The sequence below is a fragment of the Python bivittatus genome, unplaced genomic scaffold, assembly GCF_059951505.1.
Source record: "Python bivittatus isolate LINGU-HERP-01145 unplaced genomic scaffold, Pbiv_v1 ctg000480_np1212, whole genome shotgun sequence".
In the NCBI taxonomy this organism is placed as follows: domain Eukaryota; kingdom Metazoa; phylum Chordata; class Lepidosauria; order Squamata; family Pythonidae; genus Python; species Python bivittatus.
Window position 1 is genome coordinate 60,997,824 of NW_028277075.1, and position 27,319 is coordinate 61,025,142.

The following is a 27,319-nucleotide window of genomic DNA, read 5'->3' on the forward strand; positions in this document are numbered from 1 at the left end:
TGCAAGTATCTGTTTTTTAGTTTTGTTTCAATTGTCCTAAACTGCCCAGTCATATGAGTAGGGCAGCAGAGAAATAAACTAAAATAAATACTTTCCAATTTTTCTAAGCAGCACATAGCCACATTACTCACTAGAAAGATTTGAACAATGCAGGTATGTAGAATGATTCTAAAGCATAAGAACTGTGCTACCATACCAATAAAACAAAACCACAAAAACCTTCCTTGCAATCACACAAAAATACTAGTTGTTGTAATAACAAGCAAAATCTAGACACAATAGATATTGATGTGCCTGACAGCTGAAGACTTGCACGCCATCTATTTATCTTATCTGTAGGTTTCAATTTACATTGGACTGGCCTTGGATATGAGTTATTTCATTCTTGTTACTAGAACGTAGGCTAATATTATCTGGGGTTATCTGAGGAACCGCCTCGCCCCGGTCATCTCAGCCCGCCCCACTCGGTCCAGCAGAAGGGGCAGATTGCAGACCCCACCCGTCAAGGAATTTCGATTGGTGGGGTCTAGGCAGAGAGCCTTTTCTGCTGTAGTGCCCGCCCTATGGAACATCTTGCCGACTGAGGTGCGGTGTGCCCCCTCCCTCATGGCCTTCAGGAAAGAGATCAAATCCTGGCTCTGCCAGAAGGCTTGGGGGCCAGAGGGGGCCCCGCACCTAGGGAGATGGCTGGTGGGGTGAGGGGTTGTCCCCCCCCCCAGCATCTTACAGGTTTTTTAGGGCCAAATTATAGGAGGCGTTTAGGCCATTTTTATATATGTTTTTAACTATTTATAGCTTATGTCTATGGCTGGAGAGTCCTGTATTTTTTATTATTATTGTGAGCCGCCCAGAGTCACCCATTGGGGGAGATGGGCGGCATACAAATTTGAAAAATAAATAAATAAATATATTCAATATTTTATATTTGTCTACTAGAAAGTAACACTGGGTCATACAAGTTAACCAATCCATAAAAGTTGTACCACTCACCCTCCAGATGTTGCTCAGCATGGCTGGGTTGAGAAGTCTGGGTGTTTGGACCAGCAATACTGGAGGACACTGGGTTGTAGAAGGCAATGTTAAGCTCAACAGTTTATAACTACTATGCTAAGGAATGCTGGCAAAATTCATACTCCAATTAAGAGTTTTCCCACAAGAAAGTGTTTCAATATACAAGAATAATCTGGCCTTCAGAAATGTAAACAAGGGCAAGATTTTTCAAATGCAAAACAAGGCTTGTTCTTTCCACATTCTAGGCATACAACAAGTCTTATAAGGGCTGATCTGATCTACCAGAACAGTTATCAGTGCTGCTGAAAATACAGCATTGTGAAACTCTGCTTGGTATCTCCAGATTCCTCCTCCACATTTCACTGAAGCAAGCAAAGACTTACAGTTTCATGCATTCATTATTTAACTACCTCTGGAGGAGGAGGAAGGAATAGTTTTCTAATATATGAGCATTAAATGGAAGAGAAAAGACAAGCATAGGTAATACAAGTTGGTATAACTTAGCGAATGAAGGAACTGGAAAGAAAAAAAACGGCACTTTGGATCAGTACAGCATTTCTGACAGATGACCATCCAGCTCTGTTTGAAGACCTCTAGCACTCATCACTTCATCTGGCAACCTGTTCCACAGGCTCAGCTAATACAATCAGGAAGTTCCTTCTAGCCAGAACCTTCTTTCTGATAGTGTTAACCCACAGTTTTGTTTCTTCCATCTAGGGCAGTAAGTCCACTCTGTCTTCTGTGTAACAAACCTTCACATCACCCTTCATCTGTCTCTTTTGCAAGCTAACAGATCCAGACACTTTTATTATTCCTCACAGGGCTTGGTTTTCAGATCCTTCATCATCATTGAATTTGCTCTGATTTGTTACTATCGTGTTTGAATTTTAATGCTGAGAACTAGACATGGTATTCCAAATGAAAGATGACGAGGCAATAGGGCAATTACCTCCCATGATCTAGACTCTTTGCTCCTGTTTAATAAACTTCTTTTCAGGAGTTACTATATATGGAATAATAATAATGATAATGATGATAATCATAGTCATAATATACAGAAAATAGTAGCATCATGAAGATAAATCTCATTAAACCTTACGGGGTTTTCAAGGAAATAAATGATCATAATATGAACATCAAGAAATTATGCTGAGTATATTATAAATAGGTGGATACTGATATTTACAGAATGAAGGAATTGCATGGAGGACAGGAGGGAAGCAACAGTTCTTGTTACTGAAGCCTCTGAGGAGAATGGAACATTTATCTAGGAATAGACCAGTTGACCACTTTCAATATTGGCAAAGAACAGCATGCAATATGATCTAAAAATAGATGTGAATTTTAATCCTTTCAAATGGAAGGGCGTCTCCCTGGACTAAAAGAAAAACCAAGTCCTACAATGCAAACCAGAAATCATAATTAAAGCAGCAAAGCGAACCAGAAGGAGCAATGGTGATAAGCACACATTATATGGTAATAATTCTATTGAAATAATTTGACCTTCCACATTAGAGCAGCTGGGCTCATGGCCAAAACTGCAACTGACCTGGCCGACTCCAACATTTCCCTGGGACATCTGTGACAGATTTATACAGGAAAAACCGTATCAAATACACAGAGGCAAGCTTTTCCCTGGGAAGAAAACAATTCATTCACCAGAAATTCAGCAACAAATGTTGTTACTTCTGCTACTAATAAAGGCATATTTGTGTACATAAAATATAAAATAATCTTATTCTTTTAAAATGATGATATGGTTACTTATTTGTAATCAAATCGAAGGTGACTTGAAAACACAACTGCTCAATCTGGCACATTTCTGTTTTAGAGCATTTGTACTGAAGTATTCAACAGCAAACCACTTTTGTCTTACTGTTCCAAAACAGCTTCTGTCTACGAAGTCACCAAGGGTAGAAGATAGAAGATGTTTCTATTAGCCCAGCAGGTGACAGCACCTAGCTAACCTTGGCTGATCTCAAAAAGCTAAGCAAGATCAGACCTGGCTATCACTTTGATGACAGATACCAAGTCATCTCAGGGCTATAGGCAAGATTGGGAAGTTGAAAGAGCATTCTTCTGTATTGCTGCCACTTTACTGCCAGTACCACTTCTGTATTGCTGCCAAGAAACATGCACATTGTCACCAGAAGTCAAGCTTAACTCAAGGAAATATTGATATTTTACTTTATTAAGCTATCTTAAGATCAAACTATGTGTCTATCTATGCCCATATTGTGACTCTGATAGGCAAAAGTTTTTAGGGAGGGTCTTGGGCAGAGGTCTCTCACAGAATTGAATCTGGGATCTTCTGCAAGCAAACGTGATTAATTACAGTACTGAGCTACAGTCACTACAGTCATTTTACTTGAAATATTCAGTTGACAAAATACATTAAGGAGTATAATCTCTTGCTTGGGTTGTTATGAATTACTATAAACTGAACTTGAAATGAACCTTGAAAACAAGCTGTGTTAACTCAAGTTGTTTGAAGAGAAGACCTGTATTATTCTTTCTCCTAACATGGATAAAACATTTAAGATAAGCAAACCCATGAATTATTCTTAAAAGAAAAAAATCGACAGAGGAGAATGTTATGTTTGGAAGTTAGCAAACATTAATATGTATCCCTAGAATAATGTCATAATATGTATCCCTAGAACAGCGTTGTTCAAACTTGGCCACTTTAAGACGTGGGGACTTCAACTCCCAGAATTCCCCAGCCAGCCTTGCTGGCTGGGGAATTCTGGGAGTTGAAGTCCCCACGTCTTAAAGTGGCCAAGTTTGAATAACACTGCCCTAGAACATTGTCAGCATAACCAAATATAATCAAACTAGGTTTCAAACTGTAGTTTTGAGATGCATTTGGCTGTTAGGATCTACCCTCTGAACAGGTAACAGCCAAACAGAGCTAGTGGCTCCAGACAGAAATGAGCAAGAAAAAACTTAAGACTCCTACACATAGGTTCTATAATTATCATGCAAGGATATTTCTCTCTGCCTTATTCTTATGGATCTGTGAAATGGAGAAAACCTAGCAGCCCCAAGACTGGACATCTTAAAATACATCTGCACAGAGCTTTAAGATACTTCATACTTAACATACTGTCATAAGATACCATAATTGGATTATACACTGCACTAAGTCATAGCTTGTTTAAACACACAGGGTTACCAAAACCACACTTTTTAGATAAAAACAAACACTGTGGCTTAGTGTGATTATTTTTATATGTATCCTAGCTTACTGGGAAAGAGTAGCATGCTACTAGACACAGCCTATTCCTCCTCCTTTCATGCAAACAGGTAATGTATTCCTTCTCTTTATCGTGTCTTCTAAACTTGAATCCTGGTTGGTTGCTACCTGTCAAATCCAGGCTTATTTTGGAGCCACAAACCAGGATCCCAAGTTTGGAATCATAGTAAGTTATGACCTCCTGGCTTTATTTTCTCACATGGTAGAAAGAAATTAGCTTCATGCTTAGTGCATGAAGTCAACCAGGACAAGTTAGAAAGTTTGCGTCACCATTGCAATCATCTTCTGTGCATACAGAGTAACATTTTGTCCTTATCAGACTAATGGAAACACTATATGTTTATAGATTCTTTTGCCCCCCTTTCCCTTCCATTTTAAGAATTAATCATCATGTATTAATCCTCTTTCCCTCAGGTTATTGGTAACCACATGTACCTCTGAATAGAAGCAATGAAAAAGCAGGAGGAATTTCTTACAGGTAGAGAGGGAAGAAAACTGAAGGTGTTTTAAGTTACCTATAAGTCACATTATAACCATATATCAGCCCAGAATTGACTTTCATGTTTACTGAGACCAAACCAAAAACAAACAAAACCCTTAAGAAAAATAAAATAAAATAAAATAAAATATTTAAAATGATTTCAGTGGCAACTATAGTTTTGTGCAATTCAATAATATTCATAAGAGGAGTTGTGAATTACTGTGAATGTCCTCCTTGCTATAATGCTGACCCTTCTTTTAACCTCCCAACGTGCTACCTTTGCATTGTTTTTTCTTTCTCCTTTTAATTTTTATGTTTTCCCAGAAATGACCCCAAATTCATTCAGCTTCTGGGGGAAAAGCATGGGGGGGGGGGCATGAAGAACAGTTCTACTCTGTAAGCCAGCTCGGGGGGGGGGGGGAAATCCCATTTTAATTTTGAATTTTATATTATAGTAATAAGCATACTCTCACACTGCAGCAATCAAACATTTATCATTTGGAAAGAAAATAAAATGTTAAAGTAAAATGAAACAAAGGGTTAGAAAGGGTTGTTCTGAAAATACAAAAATTATGATAATCCTGACTAAACAACCTATAATGAGACATAGTGATTGTGGCAAACAAACAAATAATTCTTTGTGATAGCTCTAAGGAAAAACTATGCCCTTGCTGTTATTACAATATTGTCTTCTCATTGTGATTTTATTTCTGTAGTTTTAAATATTTAAATTAGGATAGTGTTATGGTTTGCAATGGCAGGGGTAGGCATTCATGAGGCCTTCTCCCAACATCAAAGTACTAGAATGCTTGAGAGGATAAAATATATCTAACTGTTGTCAAGAAGATCAGAAGCCGCTCCTTTAGAATCTTTCCTTTCCTTTCTTTTCCTTTTTCTTCTAATTCTTTTCTATATTTCTTTTTTTACTTTATTACTTTTCTTTATTCTTCTTTAATTCACAATTTGTACTGTTTTTAATTCTGTTGAAAAACTTCTTCAGTACAAACTAGTTTGAAAAAACTACTAGAATTCTTGGTGCCCACTAGATCTCTGGAAAGATCTGTTTTCCCCCCCAGGGAGAGTTAGTGGCAGCTTTGGAAAAAAGTTAAGAGACTGTGATCAAGACAGCAGTTTAGCCTCTCTCCAATGCTCCCCCAATCCCATGCTGACGGTTTTAACTTCTAAAACAGCTTTTTACCAAATAACCAAGACTTTCTTCCTACAAAAGACAACATCCAAATCTTCTAAAATCCTTGTGTGCGTAACAAAGCTGTAGGAGCCAGCTAAATAAAGTAGATTAGAACTTGCAAAATTTAGTAACATGTAATCCATCTGACTATACTGTAGATAAGCAATTAAAACAGCATAGTAATAGAAAACCTTCTGTTTTAAAATTGACTACTACAGAGATCATGAATGAGGATCCTAATTACAGCTCTTGACCAGGAAACTGCCAATAGCTAATCAGAATGTATATAATCACAGTGAAATGAAAATGCCACCATACATTCCTCAAACTCTTGTTTCAGGGCCACATCATGTTTACAGCCACCACATGAGAAAGAAAATAGATGTGTGAAGTCTGGGAGTGGAAGACACAATGGAAATACATTGACAATTACTACTTGTAACTATATAACCCACTTTGCAGTGTTAAATGCATGCTCCTGACCTGGACAGCTGCCCCAGCTTAAATTAGAGACAGAGATGTGTGAGGAATATTTTAGTTATCTGACAGATAAAGTTGCTTGGTTTTCCTTGGAATTGGACTCTGATTAGGCAAGTCCTGCTGAGGGGGCTGAGGTATAGTTTTGCATGTTTAGGTGGGATGAGTTTGAAACTGTAACTCCTGACAAAGTGGACCAAATCCTCAGGATTGTGAACCCAACCACCTGTTTGTTTGTTTGTTTATTTATTTGGCTTGTATGCCACCCATCTCCCCCACGGGTGACTCTGGGCGGCTCACAATAAAAAAGAAGAAATACAATTCTCTCCAAGATGGCTAAAAACTATAAATAATTAAAAAACATATTAAAAATACCCTAAAAAACCTCCTCTAATTTTGGCCCTATAAAAATCTGTAAGATGCTGGGGGGGGGCAACCCATCATCCCACCAGCCATCTCCACAGGTGCGGGCCCCCCTCTAGCCCCCAGGCCTTCTGGCAAAGCCAGGATTTAATACCTTTCCTGAAGGCCATGAGGGAGGGGGCACACCAGACCTCAGGAGGCAGGATGTTCCATAGGGCGAGCGCTGCAGCAGAAAAAGCTCTCTGCCTAGACCCCACCAATCGAAATTCCCTGACCAGTGGGGTCTGCAACCTGCCCCCTCTGCTGGACTGAGTGGGACGGGCTGAAGTAACCAGGGCGAGGCGGTTCCTCAGATAATTAGATCCAAATCCTTCCTGGATCATGAAGGCTGCCCAGGAGGTGATATGTGGTTGGGTCTTTATGGTAGGGCTAGCCTCCTTGAAGGAGGTGATGGTGTGCTTCCTCCTCAAAAAGCCACTGCTAGACCCAACAGTCCTAGACAACTTTCATCCAATCTCCAATCTCCCCTTTTTAGGCAAGGTTGTTGAGAAGGTGGTCAGGCTCTGCTCCAAAGGGTCCCCCAGGAAACAGATTACCTAGACCATTTTCAGTCAGGCTTCAGAGTGAAGCATAGTATTGGGACAGCATCGATCGTGCTTGTTGATAACCTCTGGCAGTGATGCAACTGTCCTAGTTCTCCTTGATCAGCAGCTTTCAATATCATGGATCATGATATCTTTTGGGACTGCCTATGGGGGTTGGGAGTGGGGAGTGCCATGTTTCACTCACTCTGCTTTCTCTGTGGGTAACTCTAGTCAACGTTAGCAGGGGGGATTGAGACTGAAGCCTTTAATTTAGGAGGGTAGGGTGCCCCAGGGATTGATACTCTTGCCTCTTTTGTTTAGGATCTACATGAGGCCACTAAGTGAGGTTATCCATTGGTTTGGGATCAGGTATCACCAGCTGAGTGTCTTGACTTCGGGCCAACCAAGTGATGCAGTCAAAGTCTTGTCCAGTGTCCAAGGGCTATGAAGGTCTGGATGCAGAGTAACGAAGTCAAGCTCAATTCTAACAAGACCAAATGGTTGTGGATATATGCCACCCAATGACAAAGATTTTCCATTTTTTTGTCCAGGATGGGGTAGCACATCCCTATTCGGGAGTGGTGTGCAATCTGGGAGTTTTCCTAGACTCGTAGTTCCTGCTTGAAAAACAGGTGGTAACTGTGGCCAAGAAAGCCTTTGCATAGATCCATCCAGTGCACCAGCTGTGCCTGTTTGTGGATTGGGAGATCCTTCAGATACTCATGCCCTGGTCACCTCACATCCATAATGTAATCTACTGGGGCAAGCCTTGAAAACCACTCAGAAGCTGCAGTGGCATAGGCATACCATGGCATGCCCAGGTTACAATGTTGCTTCAAGAAATGTGCCAGCTGCCAGTTGGCTTCTGGGCACAATTAAAGGTGCTGGTTACCACTTATAAAGCTCTTCATGGCACAGGTCCTGGCTATCTGAGGGATTGTCAGTTTTTAAGTAGTTACTATATGATTGGACAGAGTTGGCATGGTCCAGGTCCCATGGATTAAATAATGTCATGTTATGACATTAACTGGGAAGTGGGCTTCTCTGTCACAGTACCTGCTGTCTGAGATAGCATCCCCCTAGATATCTGAAAGGCTCCTATCCTGGCATGGCACCATTTAAAAGGCTTTTAAAACCCAAGTGCTCCTGGGATCTTAAAATGGCTCCTCCCAGAGACAGATGATGTATACAAATGATATGGGATGATCTTTGTTGTTCAGCAGAATTCTTTATGTGAACACAAGTAAAATTTGCTCAGATATAAGAATAGGATTTTCCTTCATATCCCCTTAAAATCACGGCATCTATGAAACTTGGGCTCAGAAAGTTATGCATCTAAAATGAGAAAACCCATTCTTAGTTCATTAGTTATTTTGTACAGTATCTATTCCTCAATATACCAGCAAAGACAGATGGCCATGCCTCACATAGAAGCTTATTAAGTGAACCATTTTCCAAAAGAACATGGACAATACAAAATCTTGGGGTACTAGAATGCCCATCACCATCATGTCTTGATGTTCACAAATAATAATCTGAGTATAGAGATGATGGTATTTAAGGAACCTCATGTCATTGGAAAGAGTCACCCGTTGGGGGAGATGGGTGGCATACAAATTTAATAAATAAATAAAATAATTTTTCGGTCATCCTTCTTTCTTCTACCATCTGCTTGGAACATCAGTGTTAGCAAGAAAAGAATCAGTGATCAGACCTTGTCCTTCTCCTTCCATGAGTGGCAAAGTCTGCTGGGTCACCAACCCTTCAACATTTGTTTTAAAATTCTATTTATTGTATTTTTTATTTTGAATTGTTCCTATTATTTATAAGGGAGGATTTTTATCCTGAAAGTAGGGATAAAGAAATAGAGAAAGACAATGCAGCCACATTAGGAGTAACATCCAAGTTAGCTTTCCAAGTTCCAAAGGTGACCAATAAAATATAAAGCAATCCAACAAGATTAAGATTATCAATTGGGATACCTAGCCTAGAGGAAAAAATGAATATAACAACAGCTTTAAGTTGTTAACAGGATTAGTTATTCACTCTAAGTTAACAGTTGTAGTAGAGAAACAGATTTAGACTAAATAAATGGGAAGCCACAGCTGAGTAAATATTTACTAAATAGCAGCTGAGCACTAGAGCAAGCCACCAAGTAAGATCACATCTCTCTGAGTCTTCAATAAATGCTTTGACTGCTGTTTGTCAAATATACTTTAGGAATACTACATTAAGTTTAACAGTAAAGGGTTATAGCATGGGGGAAGCTTCCTGTAGCCTGATCGTCACATATGACCCTTAGTTACAAAAAAAAAAAAAAAAGAGGGGGGAGATGGAACTGCAGGAATTCTGCCCATGTTTCTTCACACACTGTCTAAAGTACAAGTAAACTGGCCTTCAGGAGCACAGATGTGAGCTAACCTTAATAATGTTCAGTTTAATGGAGATCAAAGAACAAAAGCAGTTGCATCAATTCAACTGCTATGGGAGCAAGCACAATGTTGACAATGTTAGCAGCAGTATAGAGATTTTTGTAAAGAAGATAAAGCTGACCTTAATTCTTTATTATGAATTATATTATGAATGCTATATTATGAAGTATATTATGAGTCAGAAAGATGGTAGAATCCCCAGTGGAACATCTGATGTTCATGAGATTTAAGAGAGAGTTCTGGAGTTCTCAAAAACAATGCAGAAGTGACACAACAGTAGGAGGTGACTCAATTCAGATGCTGCCCCAATTGTGGTTTGGAGGATTAGGCTATATCACAAGCCTATATGTCCTTCTCTCCCTTACCCTCATCAATCGTCTCCTTTATTCAGGAGTCCTTACGAAAACCCATATGCTGCAGTGGAGTCCAACTGAACAAATTTCTAAGCCATTGTTTTACAAACTCTCTTCAGCTCACTGTCTTAAGACTAGCACTAAACAGTTTATCCAGTCTGGACTTCACAGCAAACTATTGTTGGCATAATCCAGAAACAGAGGGAAAGCAGGAGCAGCATGTGTGACCACATCAAGATATTTTGTCTTCCAAAGCTAAGGAAAAGCAGCTCCTCTTACTTTCATATCCAGATGTTGGCCATACCTGTAGCTGATGCTTATTTCAACTCTGCTGATGGGAGAAATTCTTCAACATATCTGAAAATAATAGATTAGTTGCAAGAATACAGGTGGGACATCCAACTGCTCTGTAACCTCTCACCTTAGTTCTCAGATCACCCAGCAGTTGCCATGAGACAGCTGACTTACTCTGCCCAAAGAGTGCTCAAGTTTTTAAGCCAGTTTTAATTCCTGTACAGCAGCAAGAACCGTATGCATTTAAACTTTATTTTGCATCCCTCATTTCCCTTACCTCCAAGTACAGACTGTCATAATTAATTACAGGTTGCTTACATCGGAAAGGACTGGAAAGGTCAGTTTAATATAATGAAAGACTTGATAGATGGGCAAAGCTATTTAATTGCATCCTTGTATATCTCTGAAGAAGAATCTAGCTTATTTACACTGGAGCTTAATATAAAATTAAAATTAAAAAATATGAGGATTTTTTAAAGGATTATATAATCAACATTTATACTGCTTTTCTTTTTCCATACTCCAAACAAGTTTCTCACTGACTTCACAAAGCAGCCAATTGTTGTTGTTGTTGTTATTGTTGAGCCTCATAATTCTTGTTGCCTTCAATGCCAGTATACAGATAAGCCAATGATCACTGAGAACTGGGAAGGGAATGTAAGAGAACAGACTTGCGTACTGACTATTGGGTTTGGGGACACTTCTAAGAATCTTTCTGACCCCCTTACACTTTTGTTTGTCTGGAAGCCACAGAATATCTGGGTATACTTTTAAATAGAATCTTAAGAGGCTCAGCTCTTAATCATGATTTGCAACATGGGTTAATTTCTATGTCCTCAATATTTCATTTGTCCTCAGTATTCCCTTTTCCCTTGCTGGTCAGGATAAAAGTTCTTGCTTCTGTGATTCCTCCAACTGTGAAATTTAGCAAATCACACGCCCAGCACCGTTCCTGGGGACTACTGCTTGATAAAAGATAGTTTTATTATAGGAAGAACAGAGGTAAATGTTTATTTAGATGTAAATCCCAACTGGCATAAGAGCACCATGGAATGGATTTGATTGAACTAGTATCGGCAAAGCCATGTGCAGCTGGAAATATAATTTATTTCTGCTTCCCTCCCATTGGCAAGCACTTTTTGGCAAGTGGTTGTTTATAAGAATTTGCTAACTCATGGTGCCCAATACCAATCACAGTTGCTCTGCATCTGCATTTGAAATAGCAGACTTTATGGAAGTGAGAGAAAGAAGACATGTGTGCTAATATTCATTAATAGGATCATTTTCCATAATTCCTTACTCTGAAGAAATGCAAAATGATCTCCATTATTGCCTTTCCCATGTGTTGCTTCTTTACATTTCAAGCTAATTCTAGGCTACCTTTTCTTTCATCACTTTTCAGAATGGAGATATTCCCCCATCCCACGACTATTTTATGACAGGCTACAGTATGTTTTGCTTTCTTTTCTTTCTCACAGAATGACCTTTAAGTTTGTACAACTCATAAAATTGCTATGAGAATTGACTGGATCAGTCCAATGACCTTGCTTCTATTCTTGAACATGAGATTTATTTTTCTTATTCTGAGGAAACATTTAACATGAGATGCTGTAAGTTTCACTACCCCCCGTCCCCCGCATTTGTTTCTACATGATTCTGCTGCTGGGACCATCAGAAAACCCCAGCCTAGATTGAGAAGTCCAAAATACATTCCAGAAGAAGGCAATGGGAACCCATTTCTGTATTGTGGCCAAGAAGCTAAACATGAGTAGTCATTAATAAGATTATAATTTTTTCTAAGGAAATTAAAGAAACTAAATCTTTTTCATAAGAGAGATAGTAAACTTTCTGCCTTCTTATACTTAGTCCACAAAATCCCTATAAATACATCTTCATTAGACCTTCTCTGAATGCAAAGATTTCTGACCCTTGCGTGCAAGTTATGTATGAACATTCATACATTAATTAATCTTCTTAAGGTGTTTGGAAGTGGACTAATGGAGGCTGAGAGAACAGAAAAGGCAATAGTAATGGCAATGGTAGTTATATTGTAGAAAATACTTTTATATTAAGCAATCGGTCACAAGGATATGTGGAACAGAATGGTCAAAACAGTGAGGAACATTTAAGAAACAGTTACAATACGTTGAAAACAAATACTTGGGCGACACAACGAAAGGAAAAAATGAAGTGATTGGTTGCCCAATAAGTCTTATATATCCTTCTTTTAAAATTTCAGCTTTTTCACAGATTTTACCATTATATATACTGTGTCAAAGTACTGTCAAACACCACCTAAAGAAAGATAAGAAAGGTTTCTAGAAAAGGAGAAAATAGGGAGATTCCCCTCCCCCCCCCATTTTGGAAGGAAGAATGGAATGATTTGAGATTACAGCAGTTTTATCAATTTTGCTTTAGTCCAGTGTTGTCCAAACTTGGCCACTTTAAGATGAGTGGACTTCAACTCTCAGAATTCCCCAGCCAACTCTCAATTCTGGGAGTTGAAGTCCACTCATCTTAAAGTGGGCAAGTTTGGACAACACTGCTTTAGTCAATTCAATTTTGGAAAGCATTCAGGGACTCATTCCCTAATTTTCAACATATTGCAAATCTTATCTTCTTCCTTATGCATATATATTCATCAAATCTCTTCCCCTCTATTCAATGTCAATTGTAACAACAATTATAACTTCATGTGCAGCTATCCCTTCTTTCTGTCCTTTACCTCTTTCCTGGAACCTGATCAGAATCCTTGTAAGTCCAGACCCCTGTAATTCTCAGAACCCCAAATTCGAACTGAATTTTGACAGGCTGGGAGGCAGAGTTACAGTTAGTCTCCTTAATTCAGAACGAGCTTCTGAAGTGGAGCTAAAGGATAATTCATGAACTCCAGCTGGTGCATGCATGAAGACTAATCTGAGAGCCTTTCTCTACCCTCTCCCTCTCTTCTGTCTTCAGACCTAGGATTCCATGGATGGACAGGTACGCCAAGAGTACACAGATGTATTCTTGCTACTCTTTATCTAACTAACCATGAAAAAAAAAATCCATTTAAGAATGAGATTCCAGGATTACTTCAGTTTTTCAAGCATATTAAGTATATTATATATAGGTATTGATTGTGTCATCAAGTTGTTGATGACACAATCTTATAAACTACACAGATTTTCTCTATGATGAGTTCTCCCTAACCTGATCTTTCAGGTCTTCCAATGGTGCACCAATTGCCACTGTATGGGAATGTGTGTGTGTATAACACACACACACACACATGCTATATAGATAAAATCATGGTGAGAAATGATCTTGATTGACCCAGCGCTTCAGAAGTTGATTATAGAGAATTTAAAGAGACTCCAAACCAGATCTAGCTCCTTTCACTGTTCTGTGAATTCTGGGACATTTGTAGGAAAACCTGGTTGGGGAAAGCTGATCTGGTCAACTGTATGGGTTCATATATTGTACTAAGTCAAAACACTGGGTGTCTAATTTGGAAAACAGAGCTATGTGTGAAACCAGCCACTGAGATTTATAAACTACACATTTATTTATTTATTATATTTATAAGGACACCCATCTCACAATAATAACTCTGGGTGGTGTACAAGGATTAAAACACAAACCACTACAAATAAACTTATGGTTTAGTTATTCAAAAAGTGATAGTTAATCACATTGGGAATAATGTAATACATGAACCCAGCTGTAATCTACTAACTCTTCTAAATCCCTTTCTCTTTTTATAGTTTAATGAAGAGCACAGGGCACAGATGTGAGTAGCATCACAAAATGGCAGAGCTTGGAAACAGTGTAATTCTAGTATGCATAGGATAAAAGAAAATACACAAGAATTCTTTTAGTTAAGATTGTATGAGCTTCAAAATAAAATGTCCAGAAGAATCCCTATGAACAAGAGTTTTAGCATAGTATACATATTTACTCAGAAGTAAGTTCAACAGTGTTTATTCCCAGGAAATAGAGAAAATTCAAGAAACAAGCATAAAAGATCTTGCTCTTTACTTTCAAACCCTTAGTTATCTGAGAAGATGGCATGTAAAACATTTCTATAATGCTTCTCATTAAAAAAAAAAAATCTTGAAGTGGTTTACAATTAACTGGGGCAAACATAATCGTTTCAGATGAGCATTTAGCAGATACAGATATCTTAGTCCTCTTCCTCAACAAGTACTCAGCACTGCTATTGTCTGAATGTTCGGTCATGCCATCCAAACAGTGAAGTTGATCTATGCAGCTGGTTATGCAGTTAGTTATAGTACTGTACAGCAATTAGGTTTAGAGATGTTATTTTCACACTTTTTTATCCCTACAGATTATTTTTTTTATTTTTTTATCAAGGGGCAAGCCTCGAAGCCTGATGGTGAAAACTTAATTCCCTACCCATATGAATTCTAAGTGAATTCAAAATTGGAGTTAGAACTCAAAACAATGCCTGATACATGTTTTGTTAGCAGCTCTGTGGAGGAACATTGGAACTAAGAGTTAAAGGGATCCATGTCTATCCTGAAGAATCCCATCTCAAAGCAAACAAAAACCAGGTCAATAGGAAACAACAATTTCCTATAACTCAACTCCCAATGTTTAGCAAAAATTATCTCTGAAGTCCTGAATTTCTTCTCTACTTGAAACCACAGGAACTTGGAGAAACTCAAGACCTTCTAAGATTTGGGGTGTGGTTGGCACAACAACCAAGGAGGAAAGATGAGATCATGAAAGGCAGTCTAAAAAAATGCTGCAAGCCATCCATTTTAAAACAACATTCACATGAATATGTTCAGTTTCTCCTTACATTGATATGAATGCTCCTCCTCCCAACCACTTTAGTTCTCAGGCCGAGATATACAATAATTTCCATAATTCATTAAATGATAGACCGAAAGAAGCAAAATGCTACATTTTTTTCCCAACATGTTACTTTGGAAAATAAATAAAATCCCACTTAGACATACCCACTTAGACATTGTTCCAAAACCACCACCCAAAAATCTACAGGACACAAGCTCCCTTAAAAAATAAATGTTTTTACCAAACAGGAAACTAATGCTTCCCACTGGATTTCTAGAGTGTAGCTGGCATGTATTCCAAGGGACACGAAGTCTCTTGGAGATTCAAATCTTTTCTGCTCCAGGCAACAAAGCTCTTACAACACTCTCCTATTACATCTGCATTCAGTTAGGAGTTAGCAAAGACACTAACTTGAAAGTTGGTCAAGTAGAAGTTTCAAGACGCTGTAAGTACAGGATTCCCAAAACATCACATGGCATCAAAGCCAAATGAGGCTGCTCTACTTCGTATGTTGTTTTTTTAAAAAAGGTAAAGGGAGAGGCTTAAGCAACAAACAAGCGGTTCTGAATTGTTTTTTGGAAGTAGGTGCCCGTTCGGCTCTCGATCTTCCTCCCTTCCACCCCATGCCTGGATCGCCTTCAGTGAAACCCGGGTCCTGAGCTCTGCTGCTCTCTCTCTCCACGCGACATCCCTTTTAGTCGATGCAGCAGCGCTTTGCAGGAGAGCGTGCCCTGCTGCCTGTATGAGGCGGCCATCCCTCCGCCGCGCCGAGGAGAAGTCGGGCGAAAAGGCTCGCCCGGCTGGGCTTTCTCGTGCACCAGGTGCGCAGAGGCGCCAGGCTGGGCTCCGCTCCGAGCCCGCCGCTTTGTTTTGGTGGGAGAGGAAGGCGAGAAGAAAAGCCGCGAGCCCGCGCGACGTCGAGCACGGAAAGACACCGCCAACCCGGGACGGAGCAAGCGAAGGCCCGGGAAGACGCCACTCACCCAGAAGACGAAATTGAAGACGAACAGCAGGTATTTGATGCACTTGGTACAGCCTTCTACTCCCATCGCTGCGGCGAGGATTTGGCCTCTTTTTGGAAAGGAGGAGCTGCGCGTCCGGCTGCTGCGGGATCGGAGATATGTCTTCCCTTCAGGACCACAGAGAGCCGAGCCGAGCCGCCCCTTCTATTTTCCCGTTATTTCTCCTCCCTTGCTTGGCTCGCAGACACCCTCCCCTCTGTCCCTGGCCCCCAGCCAAGTTGCTCCTCCCACTGGCTCGAAAGACGGCGAAAGCAACAGCACACTGCCGCCTAGAGGCCGTGGCTCCAGTTGGCCGCCGCCGCCGCCGCCTCAACTGCGAGGGTGGAGGCTTGCGGGCGTCCCCCAGGAAGAGGAAAGAAATCCGTCCGAGCTGTCGGAGGCTGTCCCCATGCGGGTTTGGGGGAAGCCAAACTGCGGAACTGGTTCTGCATGGAAATGGAATCACAGGTTATAACCAAGGGAAGAGCTCCCTCCTCTCACGCACCCCCGCCCCAAAAAAGGAGAGAAGCAGACTTGCTACCCGCCTACAGTTTTTTTAAAAAATCCGTTTAAAGGTTTTTAATTAATAAGCCTTCCGCTGCCCGACGTCCTGATGGCAGTATGGGTGACGAAAAGGTTCCTACAGGCGTGAACCAATCAAAAGGATTGATCGCTGATGCAATAAAATAATCTGTGGTTGCCTCCAGTCCTTAATTCTGTTATTTCACCCATAGAGGATCTTTTCTGAACTGAAAGGCAGATCCCTCTAGGATTCAAACAAGAAGTTTGTTTGTTCAGAGATGCACCAAATATTTTCTGAGCCAGGGCCTTTTCTAGGGAGCAAAAAGCAGTGAACACCTTCCCATCTTGTTTTGTTTTCCTTCCCCCCACTCCCCCCCCCACCAGTAGGATTACCCTTTTGTTCTATTTAATAAAATAGATATTAGGACTGTGCTCCAAATTGGCCTGTGGCATGACTCTAGTACAGAACAGGACCATGATCGATAGTTTTCATCCCTCAGAAGCAAAACAGATGTTCCTAGACCAGCCCAGCAGATTTTGCAAAGCTCCCTTACAAGATGTTGTTTGGGAGCTCCTCCCCAGCGCTGCAACAGATGGCACTTACAGCAACCTACAGCAACTGTGCCAAAAAAGAAAGGGGAGAACGAAGGAGCTCCAATAAACACCATGTTGGGGGGGGGGGGCATATTGCATTGATAAATCTGTCCTAAAATCAAAATGGCCTTGTAATCTGACCATGATCAAACAGAGTGAAGATAGGCAAAGGTAAGGCATCTTTCATTCAAATTTCTTTCCCAGGGATTTCTGAGATATTATTTCTCAATGCTGCAGACGTCGTCGGAGCAAGTAGTTGCTTAATTTCAGGTCCCTGCATGAGTAGCAAAAACATAGAACCTGTGATGGATTATGCTGGATTCAGACTACAGTTTGTGGGCTTGGCTTGAAAGATAGCCAAGACACATGCCAAAATAACTTTGTATTGGAGTGGGGCTTTGGAAACGTGTCCACCCCCTTTTTCCTACAGTATACAAATGGCAACTTTCTCTTCTCTGCAGAGACTTGGGCTCCTATGAATTCCTAGCCATGTGGTGGAGGTGGCCTATAAAAGAAGTCTTGGCCTATACCTGTTTCTGAAATGTCTTTAAAGGTGGGTGGGCAACCTAGGACCCCAGGAACGCAGGCTGTCCTGAACCCTTTCTTTGTGAGCCTAGAGTTATCTATTGCTGCAGATGCTGCCATTTTGAGCTGGGAGATGCTTAAAAATACAGTATAGAACCCCTAAAATAGACTTTGCATAGTTTAAACAAACCAAACCAAAAAAGTTCCAAATTCTCCAAAGATCCCACCTTGGAAAATCATGGCACTGGCTGTTCACTCCCCCACTTAGTCCTTGGCCATCCAAGTGTGTGTGTGTGTGTGTGTGTGTGTGAAATATGACCTCTGGCCATCAAAAGTTTGCCACTTTCTGAAAAATTCTGAAGTATTGTTGCCAGGAGTGGGGAAGAAAGAAGGAAGTTAAAGAACAGAGGAAATGGAGAAAGAAATACAAACCCTGGGGACTATTATTATTTTGTAAACTACTTAATGCAGGTGAAGCTCAGTACTTCCAAATTCATGCCTCTGAACTGGCACAAGTTAAAACAGACAAGCATCTAAGTAAGTGGGAAATGAGTTGGGCTACTTCCAGAGCCCAAGATCTGGCTGTGCAATTGGTCAGGCTGTTTACAGAGTCCTTTTTTTTTTTTTTTTGGTTCTCCTATTTGTCATCTGGAGGAAAAGCACAGATTGGCTCATGGTGTTCCCTATCTGTTTTTTGCAGTTTGAAATCAACAGATGTGAAAATGATCCCAGGTTGGCTCCAAACTAGCTAGTGAGGGAGTTGGGACTAGAAATTCAGTGGTTTGAAGTGTCTAATTTTAAACAAAAGACAAAAATAGGACCCTTCGCCTCTAATCCAAGGATACAAGTCTTTGGATTTGAATTACTTTGTAATTTCTATGCCTCTGTAAAATTTGTCTAGGGCAGCCATCCCCAAACTGGGTATCACCCAGGTATGCAGATTTCAACTCCCAGAATTCTTCAGCCAGCAAGGTCATTATTAATGATTTTAGGAGTTCAATACCACATATCCAAAAGCTGGAGAAAGCTAAGGCAAGGATGAAGGATATGTAGCTCTCCAGAGGCTGTTGTGCCCCAGCTCACACCAGCCCTAAGTGGTTCTGATGGATGTTCTGAAGCTCAGCAATAGCTAGAGAGATATGGGTTCAATACACCTGGTCTGAAGTATAATTAATTTGGAATGGTATGAATGGTACTCTTTACTTACCTGGTTTTCAGAAAGAAAAAAAGAACATGTAATTTTGGAGGTTTTAAATCCCCTTCCCTCCAAATATTATGGATACATTCATTTACCTGACTGGATCATTGTTAGGCTCCTCTCCTTTTTTTCTCCCTGAATCAATTACATATGTAAATATCTCCAGTTAGGAATTATACAGTGAGTGGGATGTCTGAAGATCACGAAACAGGTTTGGCTTTGTGATGACACTACTGAATATTAGTGGCGGCATAAGAGAATGAAGGTGTGAGACCAACATAAATTAGTATTTTCACAAGAAGTGCTGAAAAAATGGAAGCATGTTTTGACATTTTTGCCAATAGGTTCCTGTTCACCTCTAATCCGATTTTGTAGTGATAATAAGCCATGGCTTTTCAGCATAAAACATCAGGGTTGAGGCTTGGATGTGTGGAAAATCATTGCACCTTTCTAAAGGTGCTCAAATAAGCACCTTTACGAGAAGCTGAAAATAAAGAATTCATGTTGAAGTGAAACAGAAACTTAGGGAGCAACTAAGCAATACTTGCCTTCATTTGGCTTGGCAGATGACTGCCTATGGAAGAAATTTTCATTCAGTATTATAATGAGATTTTGCACAGACCAGTTGGGAAAAGGCTGAACCAAGACACTGACTGCAAAAGTAAGAGCATCATAGAGTTAACAGAAGTAATGTGTCATATGTTAATTATAGCTAGCAGTGCTCTTTAGAGTGGAAAAAATTATTCATGTCTGATTGAGAAGCATTTCTAAAGTGTATTGTCTAGTCCACTGGGAACATTTATTTCCTCCTTTTTGTGAAGTAAAAGGGTGCATAGAAGTTACATCTGTCTCTGAATCTCTCACACATACTCAGTTCTGAATTTATGAGAATAAATTTAGCCAATTTTCTACATATACAGTATCTATTCTTTTTAGATGAATACACTCAATATTTCTTTCTATTCTTTGAGCTTATCCTTTCAAAATCAAGCAGTTTTAAAGCCCCTTGTTTTAATGGAATAGTTTACCATGATCTTAATACCATGATACATATAATTATTTAGTACCATGATACATTTATTTATTTTTAGTATTGTTTTTATGTTGTATTTTAATGAATTTTTATCTTGTTGTAAACCACCCAGAGTCATTTCACAAGATGGGCAGTGGCAAATTTGATGAATAAATAAAAAAATAAATACTTACGATCTTAAGTTTTCTCTTGATATCTTTGGGGTAGAAAAATTCTTAATTTTGACAGGGGTATGTTCTCTGACAAATAGGAGAAACACTGTTACTAGAATTTACTGTTTCTTTTTCCTTACTTTTTAAAAAATAGATTTAGGAATGTTTCCCATGTGTGTAGTATGGGTTTTGTCAGACTTAAAGATTTATAGTCTTGAAAGGTGACCCAGACATTTATTTTTTATTTATTTATATTATTAAATTTATAGGCCACCTGACTCCATTATGTCATGTTCTATATAAGAATAAAGAACAAGGAGGATGATTATAGTTAGAAGACTCTTCGGGAAGAATAATTACTGTCTCAATCAACATGGGAACCTTTGCAAAGAGATGAGAAGAGTACATGCACAGAACAGCAAAAAGCAAGGGTTGCATGCTGGAAAAGGAGCACACAAAAGTTAAGTAAGTCTCACAATGCTTTCTGAATATTTTGATTTATCTGTAATTAATATAATGTGCTTGCCAGTCTTGTGGATTAACAAAATATGGGCTAACAGAAGGGACCTCCTTGAACGACATTTATCCTGTATTTATCATCATGCTGTACATTATTAGCAGTTGAATGATTGTTTATATGTATTTATTGGTACTTTTTAATTGATGTTGTTGTCATGAGCAGAACCAATAAATACTATAAAAAACAATCATTCAAACTATAAAAACTATAAAAAACTCACAAAACAGGAGAGGAGGATGTTAACTGTAGTAAGGGAGCCATGGCAAAATATCCCTGGTCCCCTGGGAGCCCCAGGCCTGATCACATAGCCAAGTCTTGAGGGACTTACGGAATGTTAAGAGGGATGGGACTAACCTCACTTCTGGGGTGGGGGGAGAAGTTTCCACAATGCAGGTGCCACAGCAGAGAAGTCCCGCCTCCTGGGACCAGCCAAATGTAATACCCTGACAGGCAGGACCCACAGCGTGCCTTCTCTGCCAGGCCTGATGGGACGGGCAGATGTAATCAGGGAGAGGCAGTCCCTCAGATAACCTGGCCCCATCCCATGAAGGACTTTAAAGGTCAAAAACAGCACCTTGAATTGGACCTGGAAGTAAACTGGCAACCAATGTAGCTCGCAGAGCAGAGGTGTAACATGTACTCTTCTAGGGGCACACATAACTGTCTGTGCCACTGCATTTTGCACCAGCTGAAGCTTCCAGATCCTCTTCAAGGGCAGTCCCATGTAGAGCACATTACAGAAGTGCAAACAGGAGGTGACTAAGGCATGAGTGACAGTGAGCAGAGCCCCCTGATCCCCTGTGTGCAGTTGGCGCACAACCCAAAGCTGTGCAAAGGCCCTCCTAGCCATGACTGCCACCTGCTCTTGAGCAGGAGTCATGAGTCCAGGAGGATCCCCGGATTGCGCACTGGGTCTGTCTGGGGCAGCGCCATTCCATCCAGCACCAAAGATGGCATGGTCCTAGAAGGCCCCCAAACCCAAAGCCATTCAGTCTTGCCAGGGTTCAGCTGTTGTTCCCCATCCAGACCCTCACAGTCTCCAGGCACAGGGTAAGACATTCACAGCATCGCTTAATTTGCCAGGGGCAGAGATGTATAATTGGATATCATCAGCGTACATAGTAGGGGCTGAGAGCAGGATCTCTCCTTCCCAACTATCACCAACTGGAATAATCATAAAATCGACTGGATTTTATGGTGAACTTGGGCTGTTACTTCTTATTTGGATTAAGATGTTTTGGCTGGAGAGGACTGAATGTGCTACTATAATTATTTCTTTTGTACCTTGTGGTTTGATTTATGCTTTCATTGTTGATTATTGGGAACCACACCAAGTCTTGGGAGCTGGAAGATATAAATATATTAAGTGGGTAGGTAGGTAGATAGACAGACAGACAGACTTATGTATGGTTCTGTAATCAGTCCTGGCATCAAAACTTACCTTTCTTTAATGGCCTGAAGAATCAGTTCAAATCCAGACAAGAATTGCCTCAGGAAAGAGTTGGTGTCTGGAGATCATATAATTCAGGGGGTGGGCAATATTTGCCCCAAGAGCTGCATTTAGCTTCAGAATCCCGTTTGGCAGTAACATGTGGAAGCTGAAATTTAAAACTAGGCTAGGCTTAACATAATCATTATTTATTACAAGCATCTGCATACCACTTCTGAAACATATCAAAGCAGTTTGCAATCACATTTAAAAACAAGAATAAAAATCATCATCTATCTTTAAAATTGAATTTTAAGCGTAGTTTTAAAGAAAAAACACTCCCCACCATTATGCACATTCCCTACCCCAAACCTGGGGGAAAGTCCAACATCTCAGCTCTGCTAAAGGCTCTAAATGTGTTCCATCACTACTACTGTGGTTCTTCTCACCCAATGTTTGCTACAGCTCAGTTTATATTAACTTTTGTAAAAAATCACTCTAGCTACTCTATGCATCTGATGAAAGCTTATGCCTTTTAATAAAGTATATCAACCGGAAAAGGTGCTACCAGACTGCTTCTGAGGTTTTGCTACCATAGGCTAGCATGGCTCTCCTCCAACGGTTAGCTTTTGTGTAATTCTATGAAATCCAGGTCCATTTTCAAGAATGGAAGTAGCAAATGCTAGCTGGAGCTTCTCCTTTTCATGATGCAGAATTACGCTGATCTTTCCTTTCCTTGCTCCTGATTTCAGCCTGTAATGTAAACAAACTGTTTGGTACGTGAAGGACCAATTCTTTGGCACCTAAACTACACAATCAAGCCCTAGATTAACACAGTTTGTTAAGATCAAAAGTTGGGGGGAACAAGTGTTTACCATGAGATTACTTAGGGTACAATCCTTAGGCCTCTCAATTGCATACAGGGATATTTTGGATTCCCCTGCTGGGTTCTCATCTTGGAAAGGAGAATTTAGAATCTGATCCTCTTTCCCCTCTTCCCCACAGCCTCCACTGCTGGCTGTTTCTGTGCCTGAGAAAAAAAAAGACAGATTCCAGATTTGTTCTTAGCATTGCAAATAGTTTCCAGGCCTGAGTTTGGCTGTAGTTCTTGAAACTCTGCTTCAGTATAACGGAAGATTTCTGGCTGGGTAGCTCAGGCTGCCTTTTAAAGCATTCCTTCAACATAGGAACCCAGACCAAGCAAATGTTTTATATTTCTTCCAGATGAAGGCGGAGGCTGTTTATGTTAAATGGTTCTAGCGCTCCTCCTGTCAAACTCATTCTAAACAAACAAGAGAAGACACCCTCAGTTTGAGTTCAGCTCCTGGTAACTGCACGGATATGTCCATACAGTATTCTTGACCACAATCCAGAAGTGATTTACTATTGCCGTCTTCTGAGATTTGTTTATATTTTACTTCTCAGTATAGTTTACAATCCTGGTATTCCTGGCAGTCCCCCTCCACATATTAACCAGCCCCAGTACTGCTTAGCTTCCAAAGCCAGACAAAGTTAGCTGCAGGCCGACAGCTGCTGAGACCAAATAGCAAACAAACCGCCTGTTCAGGCAATGAGCTAAATATACTTCAGAATCTGAAGAGACTCTGATTGAACATAACATATGGAACTGGTCGTTGTTGTTATGTATTTTTGCTTCTTGCTCAGGAAAGTATTTTAAAACAATTTATTGTTTGGCCCCAAACCTTATCTTGGTTGTACATAGCGTTTTCTTTCTGCATTGAAAAATGAGAACAAAATATCCAGAGTCTAAAGTAAATGGCTTGCATTATACTAGGGTTGCTGGGAAGCCAGTCTGTCATTCAAATGGGATGAATTTGTATTCCACCCTATCCCCCTCCATATAAATGAGAATATCAGAACCAAACTCTGAGAGGCCATTCACACAATTAGTAGAGTGTTCTTTTGAAACTACATAACAAACATGGAAGACCTTACTGAGGTCAGAATATTAATTTGGTGGGCTTTCACCCTTTGTTCCTCCATCCCCCATGATCCCAATATTGATCAGAGCTCTGATATTTGCTATTTACATAGGAAGAGAAGCTTCCTTCTATACCATCATGTGGCATTTCTCCAATGGCAGGGCATGGTGGCATTCTCCCCTCCTGCCTCTCTGCCTGTATCCTGACCTCCATTGGATCCCTCACACTTAATATTTCTCTTTTAAAAATACAGTGAGCAACTATATGAATGACATGAATGTGCAGCTTGAACAAAAATGGAAGATTAAAACAATGCCATCCATCTTTGGTTCAGAATAGGCTAATATAAGTGTAGTCAATCTGATAGCCTAGTGTAGGAGTGTTCATGGGGGTGAGTTTGTGTCAAGATGGCAGCCATATTTTCCAATGTGCAAATCCACAAAGCAATTCATTACAGTATTGTGACAGTCAACTTCACATGTTGTACCACTGGAAACCAAGCCATATACCAACATCCTGTTCTGAAATTCATGTCAAGTGGGATTATGCTGGTGCTTCCCTGTGTCCATTTCTCCCAAGAATGGGGAGCCTGTTCAGAATATATTTCCTGATATTCCCAACAATTGATGAATTACCACTCTGGTCAACAGTGTGAGGGTGCAGTTCAGCAGAATTTGAAGGGGCATAGGATCCCACTCCTGATTTTTTCTAATGGTCTTCAGTTTACTATATATACTAGGAGATGAGGAGGAAAGGGGAAAACCAAGGTCAGAATCTAGGAAAATACCTCCATCTGAGCCAAATTGGGTTACCTGACAGTTTTACATATTTTTTGTCTTTTATGTCCCTGTCAAAGCCACTACTAGCTGTACATGTGTCTTCCCAGTTCCAGAAGATTTAGTCCCTAGCACCTGTTATGCTAAACTCTTGGCAACTCTAACAATGCTGTCTGTGTGAGTAAAGGAGGGAAAGCAAAGCTCTTTAATTTCATTTTCCTTGAAGCAGGCAAAAGTCTTAGGTCCTGCCATTGTGACAGCAGTGACAGCCAACAGCCTTTTTGGAAGGTTTATTTAACTCTTTCCCGGTTGGCAACTCTGCATAGAAGAGTAAGTGGCTGCAGCTATTGAGTTGTAGCCAGGGGGTGGAGAGGTGGATTTGGGGAAAATTCCCCTGAAATTCCCTGCATCTCAAGCACAGGGGACTGAAGGAGGGGGAAATCATCAATAACCAGCATTTGCCCTGGTCTTCTGCAACTAAGAGGCTTCTATCAGTGGAATAGTTTGCCTCCAACAGCTGAGCAGACACAACCCATTGAGAACAATCATAGTGAAAGACTGGAACGTGAACTTGTAAAGTCCTTAAACAGTTCCTTTTCACCTTTCCTGGTCTTTTTCTTCCAGTGCAAAAATACATGGGACACTATTTTTATTATACTCTATGATACATTTTGATCTTACCTAAGAAGAAACAAACTCTAGTTGTTTAGTAAACAAAATGATGATTTCTGCTTGAATGCAATTGTTAATTTTCATTCCAGAGATAATGGTTGTCTATTTTTTTTTTTTTTTACTACAGAGTAGAAGAAAAGGACACAACCAATGCTTTCTTGCCACTCTAATTCAGTTTGGATTTAATAATGTTTTCAATTAATTACTCTACTGTTCTCTTAAAAAAAATAAAACTTTATTATTATTGTTGATATATAACTTAATCCTTAGGAAGTTAGGTGCCTGTACAATATAATAATGCAATATGTTGAATAATTATTTTATTATTAGGAAATAATCGTTTTACAAATATCAGAACAGCATAACATTAAAATAGCTGTCATTAATATGATCTTTGATTTTATTATTATTTATTCTATTAATGCAATCCTTGACTTTGTACAAACTTTGAACATGCTTCAAATTGGCTGTGAATTTGGAAGGCTGCGTCTTAAGTTGTGCTTTGGTGCAGGTGGTTTCAAATGGTGTCACTGCTCAGCAGAAGAACCCGCTTTGCAGAATTATGCTGTACAGAAAGGAAATAAAGTTTTCACAGCCTCATTTCCGACCACTGCTTTTTCTTTTCTCACTTTGATCTGTGACACACTCACTGATTCTGTTTCTGAAAATTGGATGTTTTGTGACTTTGGACCTTGACAAGCTGCTCATTGTCATCAACATTCTTATCTATTCAATATTAGTGTCTATTCTACTCACTGTCATCTATAGACATTAGTATCTATTCAGTTTTCTTGCAAGATCATCCCCACAGGCCATGTGTACCATGTCTCTATCTCCTGATTTCAGCAGGACCTCACCAACAGTATGTCATTTGTTTTGCTTTGCAATCTGCCAAGCAACATGACAAGAACAAAGATTAGCTTGTTGCACAGGGTACACAGCTTTATTGGCTGGAGTGTCGTGTCTCTATTGTTGAAGACATTGTTCTTTCCTTTCAAAGTTTCTCTATTCATTGCCAGCAAAAGTGTTTAACTTCAAGCTGCCTCTTTAGCTTATTCTGCTTTAGAAATTCATTAATCAGAACTTCAACACAGAACACACATATGTGAGAAAAGTGAAACCTATCTCTGTAAAAATTTTCTTTGTACTGATTTATGGATTTGCCTATAGATAAAGGATGGATTATGGGAAGAAGAGATACTTGTTTGTAAGCTTATAGGGAGTGAAGAATTGTCAAATTTGTTTTTACTTGTGATAAAGATTGGAAGTCACTTCCTTACATATTTCTTTTCTTTTTTTTATCTTACTTTCTTCTTTTTCTTTTTCATTCTTTGCACTTTTTATTCTTTCTTTCTATTTCTTTTTCTTTTCCTGAGTTTAGTTTGTAATCACTTTTATTATTGTAATTAAAATCTTTAATAAAAATTATGAAAAAATCTTTGGTTTTGAGCTTATATAAGCTCATTTTTTAAAAAAAAAATCATAAATTCATATTTATGCTACTTGTTTCTTCTGTCTTCAGTGATTTCATGTAGAAGTTGAAAAGGAGGGGAGAGAGAATACAACAAATGAGGGGCCTCGGGGACAATCTCTCTTTGCCAACCAACACCAACTGGAATTGGCCCTGGAGAAAGGAAGACAATCACTGTAAAATGATGCCCCCAATCCCCAACCAACAAAACTCAGAAGGATACAGTGGTCAACAGTATCA

The 27,319-nt window shown here is 39.8% G+C and overlaps 1 protein-coding gene and 1 long non-coding RNA gene across 2 annotated transcripts in view; one reads left to right on the forward strand and one right to left on the reverse strand.

Annotated features, from left to right (window-relative positions):
- Positions 1 to 16,448, reverse strand: part of CD81 (CD81 molecule) — a 78,292-nt gene extending 61,844 nt beyond the window's left edge. Inside the window, exon 1 of the mRNA XM_088146051.1 lies at positions 16,227 to 16,448. Within this exon, the coding sequence (XP_088002177.1) occupies positions 16,227 to 16,292 (66 nt within the window). The 5' untranslated portion in view covers positions 16,293 to 16,448. The remainder of the gene's footprint in view (positions 1 to 16,226) is intronic.
- Positions 16,449 to 17,193: 745 nt separating this feature from the next.
- On the forward strand, positions 17,194 to 26,933 carry LOC148214989 (uncharacterized). Its single transcript, XR_015796901.1, has 3 exons — positions 17,194 to 17,531; positions 20,538 to 20,733; positions 25,736 to 26,933. It is a non-coding gene; the product is annotated as an uncharacterized LOC148214989 (long non-coding RNA).
- Positions 26,934 to 27,319: the final 386 nt, after the last annotated feature.